The sequence below is a fragment of the Excalfactoria chinensis genome, chromosome Z (assembly GCF_039878825.1).
Source record: "Excalfactoria chinensis isolate bCotChi1 chromosome Z, bCotChi1.hap2, whole genome shotgun sequence".
In the NCBI taxonomy this organism is placed as follows: domain Eukaryota; kingdom Metazoa; phylum Chordata; class Aves; order Galliformes; family Phasianidae; genus Excalfactoria; species Excalfactoria chinensis.
The window spans coordinates 17487999-17496782 of NC_092857.1; the positions used below are offsets into that span (position 1 = coordinate 17487999).

Consider the following 8784-nt stretch of genomic DNA (forward strand, 5'->3'; position numbering starts at 1 on the left):
AAAAAAACTGCAACAGATTTAACAGTTGTCTTTAAGAATCTACACATTCTTTTTTGAAAATTCACTCCTGAATTTAAATCCATCTGATCAATCAGGAAATTGTTATGGATAGGCAGTTGAAGGATTACTTTCCAATCTGATTGTTTTCAGAAGTGATGGAATTGGTTAAAGGGACTGAATCTCTTTTTTTTGATTCATAACTAGCCTGAGCAATGTATGGATGTTTGTTCTATGTTGCAAAATAGTGTGTAGTGCAAGATGTCTTTTTTTATTCTTGTTTTCTGTGGTTGAAGTGAATTCATGAAATGGGCTAATTTCAGAACACCGTAGTTGAATTACAGAATGGCCCACAGCATTTGAGACAGTAGCAGCATTGCTGCATAATGCATTATGATTTTGATGTTAAAGCATAAAGTATTTGAATTGTTTCCCTGATCTGTCTGCTGGCCAGACCTCCACACTGCACAATGCAAATATATGTGTACATTTGCAAAATGGTATTTTAAGATCCAATAAATGTTTTGATATGAGTACAAGAGAGTATTTGATTTTTTGTGAGAATATTATTTCCTGGGTCCACCACTCAGCCAAGGGAAACCTATGTGTCATCTTTCACCCTTAATCATTATATTTTCCTTCAAATACATATGCTCCCAAAGTAAATGCTCCTGTTATGTTTGCTCTTGTTTTCAATAGAAAAATTAGGATTAGTGCCTGACAAGCAGAAAATCCACAACATAAGACTTTCTTCCAGGAGAACATAAGACACGTGTTATAACAAGGAGTGGACAAGTATGTCTCTAATATTTATTTTCTCAAATGAAGAATTACAACAGGGATTTTGTGATCGAGCAAAGGAGGTCAATTACTGCACTACAGTGTCTTAAGACTTGATCCACCCTGGGAAAGAATTTCAGAACCTTTGTTCTAGATACTAGTCCTTATGTTACAAGCTCTAAAGAAGGCACTAGGACAAAGGCAGTGTAATTTGAATTGGGTATTTTTCCCTATTCTGATCCAAAAGCCTCTCTCATTTGACAATATGAAATTTAAAAGAGAGCTGAGATTACAGAACACTGATCAGACATGGAAGGGTTTAGAAAACACCAATAATTCCAGGCTACATATATGTATGGCACACAGACAACTGATTGACTTAGCTGCACTGAGTGTAGAGCTTTTCAGCTGTCCACAACCAGTTAGTTAGGATTAGGGTCTTTTACACCTACTTTGAATTATCCTGCACATGAAGCCTGTTTACTTGTTTACAGCAGCCTGAATTTCAGCCACAGGAAAATAATTTTTATACTCAAATAAATTATAGTAATTGGAGTAAATGTTCATGGTTTCTCCAACACACACACATTCAAAAAAAAAAAAGAACTTTTTTTTTTTTTTTCTTGGATAAATTGATTGCTACAGAACAAGCTATGTCCTAAATAGTTTGCTGGCGTCAAAGAAAAAGTGAGATCTTCCTTTGTAAGAGGAAAGGGATCAACAGTGTGCACCACAATGAAGTAAGACATGGTTTCCCAGGAATAAAATCAATCATTGTCCCCCAAAGAAAGCTCAGTTCCATTCACTACAGCATGTACATATTTAACTTCACTCATGTGTCTAGAGCCGCATTAATGAGCCAATCTGAAGATCTCCATTAGGTCTTCCTGTCTAGACTTGAGAAGCAAATGAATAGTACTTACTACATAATACTCGATACAGGCAAAACACTTTTATACACACTTGATGCACAGTGAAGAAAGTCAGTGCTACACAGCCTCTGTTCCCTATTTTGGATTGCCATCTTTACTTTGTTTAGGCTGCACCTTAGTACATCGACTGCTTGCTCCTTGCATTCAGCTGCTTTGACTGAAATTTTGTTTTTTGAACAGATCTGGTTCAGTTATGCGAAGGTTAATCCAAATAAACAGTTGAACTACTGCTTTCTGCTTCATCAGCTGTTTGAGGACTGGCATGCATTTAAGTCTAAGCACTGTACTACTTGTAGAGACAAATAAACCCAGGCCACAAGAAGACATTTTCCCCCACACACTAAGTCATGAGTCCTCAGTAATCCAATCTATTTGCATAATTTAATAGTCATATTGCATTCCCTTCCATTTAGGAAGGCAAATGCTTTTACATTTGTACTCTTAGGAGCAATAGGATTGCACTACAAGCTAGGTCCTCCTTGTACTGGTCCCAGCATTGAATTATTCTATTATTCTCTCACAATAACTTAAGTGTCAGTGTCTCCACCATCATCCTGCAGCTCCGTCAACACTGATGCTTGTGTGCACAGCCATGTATAGACTGTTCAGTTCTAGGACTCATCATTCCTATCCCAACTGGTACCAATTTCTTTCATTTAGTTTAAGTGGCTTTAAGAAAGCAAGCATGCCAGTTGTATGGCAAGATAAAGCAAGGGATATTAGGCTGTACTGAAAAAAAGAGTGGACATCAGTGCTTCAGGTTTTCCATTAACTTTATTTCCAACAGAATTATATTCAAAATGTTGTCAAGGTCCAAAAAAAAAAAAAAAAAAAAAGTGTAATAAATACTTCACTTTGGGCTGTAATAAATAAAAAAAGATATTAACAGGGAATGCACTTTGCCAGCCACAAGAGTGGACAGTTTCCAGAAAAAAAAAAAAAAAAAAAAAGAAAAATATGGCCATAGTTCACAGTTCAGCAGCCAGAAGCTGCTTATTACAGCTATTCCACAACCATGGATCTCGCCCTTCCCTCCCTTTCCAGATGCATATTCACAGTTTAACTCCAAAAATGCTCTCTTATAGGGGAGCAAGAAGTCACACTCTGCTCAGAATTCAAGTCAAAAATATCTTTAACACACACATGAAGCAAGGAAAACTATGGTCCGAAGAACATCTTGTCACACCATTTTAGTCCAACAGTAGGTTCAGGCGTCTGTAACAGAAGTGTGCCCAGCACACTGACAGTCAAGTTTTCGTACCACCACATATCCCCATTATCAACATACTAGTTGCTTCAATATCCCCACTGTAGATTTCACAGTGAACAAGAGGGTCTGTTTGGTTTAACAGAGTCAGTCCCTTCAGTTACATCGCTGCAGTAGCATGTTCAGAGCATATTCCATTCTATGCTTTAGTTCCAGTGAGCATCCTGAAACCAGAAGAGTTGACAGACGAAACGTTGTTGATATCCTGTCTTCATTGATGTAGGTAAGGAGATACTCTTCACTCTGATTGCAGATGATGATTTTTGTGTGATCGTGATAGAAGTTCACCTGAAAAAGAGAAGAGAGCACCTGTCTGTATACTTTCTCATCTCAGTGACTGCTGCTTAGCTAGTTTTGCAATGAAGTACTGTAGAAGCATTTTGTCAGGTGATGGTACCAAACTTACTTGAAATGTGCCATCATTAAAGAGCATCATCAGTGCTTTATCAGATTTAAGCCACTGTAGGAGGTAAAGCCTGGGCCTGCGTATATCTGTTAGGCTGGGCAAATCTCCTCCCTAGGAAAGGAAATACATACTGTATTAAGCACTCCATTCACTTAGGTTAAGGCTCACTTCTATAGCTCAAAATCCAGAATGTGCTGAACTTACATCCATGAGGTTCTCTTCCATGTAATGGGAGAAATACTTGAGTATTGTCACTTGGCTAATGAACTGTTCAGGAGCCTCTGCAGCTGTGAAGACAGAGCACTGGCCTAGCTCAGCATAGTAGTGGACTGTCCTGTAAGAGCAGGAAAAAAAAACAACACAAAAACACAATAGAGAGGTCAGAGATGGGCAACTTGAACTTAAAATTGTTTTATCTCAAGTTAGTCATCTGTTTTGTAATCATTCTTACTTTTTATCTGGCAGAAGACTCATATGCGCCCCATTGTTGAAAAGGACACCGACAGTATGATCTGACAACTGGTACCCAAAGCCATACTTGTTAGAGTAGTCCACCCATTTTGTAACCCACTGGAAGGATGTTGTCAGCTGCTCTTTGGGAATGCTGTCTGCTTCTGGCATGTTCTCCAGACATCCACGCAATACCCTTGCAACTGTATCTGCAACACTTCCCATGGTACTGTCTTCCAGGCCTGAAAGAGAGGGATTATTAGACTGACGTGACCATACAGAGCAAGCTTTAATTCCAAGTCTTAATTTATCTAGACTGTAACTTTAAGATGGTCAGCCTTCCTGGCTTTCCAGTTTCATTTCTTCCAAGATACAGGCTGTAAAATGTGAAATACCAAAAATAGGGGTCAGGGAGGGAAACAGCTGTTTTTTCGGGCTTCTACGTTTGAGATATGAAGAAAGTAGGTGCGCGATGTGGAATTAGAGACAACATCTTGCTGCACTTACATTCACTGCTACTGCTGCAGCTCCCTAAAGTTCCTCTGACAATCATCCGAATAGAGTCACCAATCTGCTTTGTTTCTGGTAATGCTCCTGGCTTGGCTACTGTTGTGATAAGAGGCTGGATCTCCTAGAACAGATGTCAGACAAGTTATATTTGATGTTCATGTGAGCCAAGTCACGTGGTCACAAGGTTTTACATGGCTCTCCTGTCTACTAACAAAAAAACAGTAAGTTCCAAGAAAACTGGTATTAATCTCCCTACAAAATACAAAGAACTGCTCTTAGACTGTGAATCATGTCAGGTCCTTCCCATTCCCCCAGTGTTCAGTTTAAACCTTAAACTCTGCTAATGTGCAAAACAGGGCAGAAAAGCGGCAGAAAAGCAGAAGACTGAATGGCTGAATGCAGGCCTGACCACCACACTGAAGGACTTATAACCCAGCAACTTATTATTTAAGAAGCCCTACTTAATCATGAACTGAAGCCTTGCATTTGGAATATTGGGAAAGAGTGGTAGACTAGTTTCCACACAGACAACAATGGATGCTAGGCAGATACTGTAATTACTCAAAAGACAAAATAGTCTCTACTAAGGCTGCTATACTTTGTTGAAGCTTGGTTAAGCTCTCTTAAAGCAATTCTGCTAATCATTTAAGCTTGATTATGCTGTGTACGGCCCCAGCTTTGAAAAACAGGTCAAATATAACTTAATTATATCTACTCCACCCAACTGTTATTGGATTTGAATTGAACTTTGCTTGTATTTACCTCATCTGTTCTGTGTTTGTGGGGCTGCTGGGTTATCGATGTCTTCTTCAAATCATGCCTGAGCTTGTAAATTTCTTCATCTTCTTTAGCCAGTCTATCTGCAACACGGGAAAATAAAACCAAAAAAGTCTTGATGATGTATCTAGAAGTGCTGTTCAATATCCTGCATTAGACAACCTAACAAGTTAGCTGCAGTTTGTCTCTTTCCAGATGTACTTATAAGCCAGCCACAGTCTCCCAGAACAGCAGCGCCATTATACACAGATCTATGAGAGTAAACCGGCAAACAGATGGCCCACATAGATTGTCAGTATGCCAGAAGAAGTATTTACTTATGTATGTTGGTGTAGGTTGCAGCCTGCCATCTACACGTATTGATAAAGAGGTCAAACCTAATCTAAAGAAGCAGAGATATAGATACAGGTGCTTCACTACTATCTCATAGCTATATGTTACTAGCACAGAACTGATGGCTTAGAGATAAGTTTCAAGCACAATTATAGTTCACTTACTGTGATTATCGAAGTATCTGGCTTTTTCCTTTTTACCACCAAAAAGAGCAGCAGCTGCTTTTTTGAAGAAATTTTTAGCAGGACTTGACAAATGGAAGTCAGGAACAGTGTGACAACAGCTAGCAGAAAGTCTGTCAGGTGTAAAGCCCTGTGGAAATGAGATTCAAAAAGCAATTTTCAAACCACAGGGCGCATTTGTAAGGGTAGATAAGGTTTAAGCCAGAACACTAAATAAGACAAACCTGTACAAAAAAATCATGTCGCATTATTTCATCTAAGCTGGGCCGGTCTTCAGGATTCTTTGACAGCATGCTAGCTATTAAGTGCTTTGCAGGTGCCAAGAGAGATGAAGGCAGACTGTATCTTGCTTCCCTTATACATCTGTATGTTTCTTTAAGATTTGTGGTCTCAAATGGGGGTCTTCCCAACAACATTGTGTACCTGTTGAAAAACAAAAGCCAACTTCATTTTGTGCACCCACAACACAAGCTGGCAACCACTGCAAACATTTATCTGTCCCCTAGTAAGGAGAACTTTGGCACTTGGGTTAGGCATCTAGAAAGGGCTGCAAATCAACACAGTACTGCATCCATTTCCTTTGAACTCTTAAAATTAAGCCAACAACAGAAATATTTTATTTCAAAGGCAGCAAAGTACTTACATTACACAGCCTAAGGCCCAGATGTCAGATTCACAGCCATGCCCTTGTTTGTTGAGGACTTCTGGAGAGAGGTAATTTGGTGTGCCACATATTGTTCTGTAAATCAAAGGGGCCACAGAGGCAGGTTAGGGTAGGAGCCCAGGGAGAAAGAGGAAAGAAGCTATTTTTCATAGGGCAGGTTTTACTCTCAAGTTCAGGCAAGAGCCCAGAGACTCCTAAAGAAGACTTTTATGAATGCTAATAGTGTAGACACGTTTCACAGTGTCTTTGTGATACAGGAAAAGCAGACTCATATCTGCACTATTAGTCAGGTATCCTGCCTCAGGCATTTGCTATTATTCAAATGCTGAGAGGAGGAATGCAAACGTCAAAACACAGCAAACTCTTCTAGAAGGGGAAATCTCGACTCCAGAGCACAATTAGCTCTTCCTTTGGAACAAGATCTCTCTATCACCATCCATCCCTCACTTCTTAGTGAATTTGGTTTTGTAATCTACAAGGCTTTTTTTTTTTTTTCCTTTAATGCTCCTACCTCCTCCTGTGTTCCAGTGGTTCCAGCCTCGCTGCCAAGCCAAAGTCACCTAGTTTCAGTTCCATATTCTCATTAATGAAGAAGTTACCTAGCAGAAAGAAATTCTGGTTAGTCTTCTTGCAAAGCAGGAATGCATTTGCCACAGGTGCTGAGTCATACTTTATTCAAAACCAGAAGCTACTCAAGACTTTTTTTTTTTAAAGTACAGATACTTAATACCATTTCTCAAACACTCCAGCTTCCCACTGTATAGGCAGACTAAGCTATTAATTAAGCTATCAGCACACAAGTTTAACATGATACAAGGCTGACAGGGCTGGAAAAGTATGTATTTTCAGAAGTCATCGAGGAACAGAACTTACCTAGCTTAAGATCCCTGTGCAAGATTTCCTGTTCATGAAGATACTTTAGCCCTGACACAATCTGCCTGAGGTAGTATCGTACTTCTGGTTCCGTCAATACCTTCCGTGCTTTCAAGATGTGAGCCATTGACTGCAGAGGAAAAAACAAAGGCAGACGTGTCACTCAGCATTCTCACAAACAATTCACATCCAGTAAACAAAAATTAACGCATGGATGAACTAAAGAAGCCCTGAGAAATACTTTTTACACATTATGCCTTTAAATTAATTACAGATTCCAGGCAAGTAAGTACTGGATTTCTTCCAGTTGATGCTCACCCTTCTACTGCAGTACTCCAGAAGAATGTAAATATTCTCTCTGTCTTCAAAGTAGTGGTAGAACTGCACAACATGTCTATGATTAAGCATTCTGTGCAGCTCAATCTCTTTATCAATCTGGTGAGATAAGAGAGGAGGAAAAAAAGCATTGTTAGCCGTGTGACCACAAGCCTGGGAAGCGCAGAACAGACAGCTCTGCTGGAGTTGTTCCAGGAAAAGGGTTGGGCAATCCAGCACACAAAGAGAGTTTGAGGGGAAAAAAAAAAAAAAAGAAGAAGAAAAGAAGTCATTCATGCACACACACCTTTTCCCTTTGATGAGGTTTTGCTACTCTGCTGTGAGGAATGATTTTTGCAGCATAAACTTTATTTGTCGTCAAATCTGTCATCTCATAGCACTTGGCGAATCCACCCTGAAGAAATACAGGAGAAAAAAAGCCATTAGAGCAGGTAGGAAAGAAGCCCCGCACTGAGTCATTCACCAGCTCTCACATTAGTCAATGAGCATAACTTCCTTCGGGCAGGACAGCCGGCTAACACACGGAGGTGCTCAGAGCTCCCTCCCGAAGGGCTGCGGCCGGCGCACAGCGCACACCCGTACGCTCCCCGCCGGCGCAGGAGGCACGGCTCGGCGCACGGGAGAGAGTGTCCGCGGCAGCGACAGACGCACGGAGACCCCGGGAGCAGGGCTGCAGGCGCAGGCCCGGCCATTACCTTTCCGAGCACCTTTCCACGGCAGTAGCGCTTCCCCGTCGTGGGGTCTGTTATAATCCGGGACACCTCGGCGGCAGGGTGTGCGTGCTGGTGGGGCTGCTCTTCCGCTTTCTTTCTCCGCGGCTCGGCACTGCCGGCCCTCCCCACGGCCGCCTCGCAGCCCCTGGCAGCAGCGGTAGTGCTGGAGGCTCCGCTGCCGCCCGGTGGGTAGGCGATGGTCCGCAGCAGCTCCATCTCTGCGTCGCCGTCCCGCCCGCCTCCCACCTGCCGCACAACTCAGCTCCGCTCCGCTCAGCTCCTCTCCCCACCCCACTCCCGACGTGCACACAACGCCGAGCAACCCCCGGCTCGCCCTTATATCTCGAGGAAGGCCCCGCCCCGCGGCTCGGCCCCGCCTCCTGCTGCTCAGAACTGCCCGGCCCGGCCCAGCGCCGGGACAGAAGCCCTATGCAGTCTCGGAGGCAGCGCTCAGGGCAATGCGGCCGCCCGCAGCCACCCCCGGATGGAGGGGGAGGCCAGCTCTGTGCGCGCCTTGCTGCCCTGGCTGTTGTTCACACGGGGAGACTTCCCTGCCCAGCCACA

General features: G+C 42.4%; 1 protein-coding gene across 1 annotated transcript; it reads right to left on the reverse strand.

Moving 5' to 3' along the window:
• Nucleotides 1–2466: 2466 nt before the first annotated feature.
• On the reverse strand, nucleotides 2467–8533 carry PLK2 (polo like kinase 2). Its single transcript, XM_072359268.1, has 14 exons — nucleotides 8203–8533; nucleotides 7794–7901; nucleotides 7490–7606; nucleotides 7172–7301; nucleotides 6810–6897; nucleotides 6278–6373; nucleotides 5859–6057; nucleotides 5617–5764; nucleotides 5105–5202; nucleotides 4340–4463; nucleotides 3834–4074; nucleotides 3587–3716; nucleotides 3383–3493; nucleotides 2467–3264 (listed from the first exon to the last, which is right to left on the reverse strand). The coding sequence occupies exons 1-14, from the start codon at nucleotides 8434–8436 to the stop codon at nucleotides 3073–3075; spliced, it is 2016 nt and encodes a 671-aa protein (XP_072215369.1). The 5' UTR covers nucleotides 8437–8533; the 3' UTR covers nucleotides 2467–3072.
• Nucleotides 8534–8784: the final 251 nt, after the last annotated feature.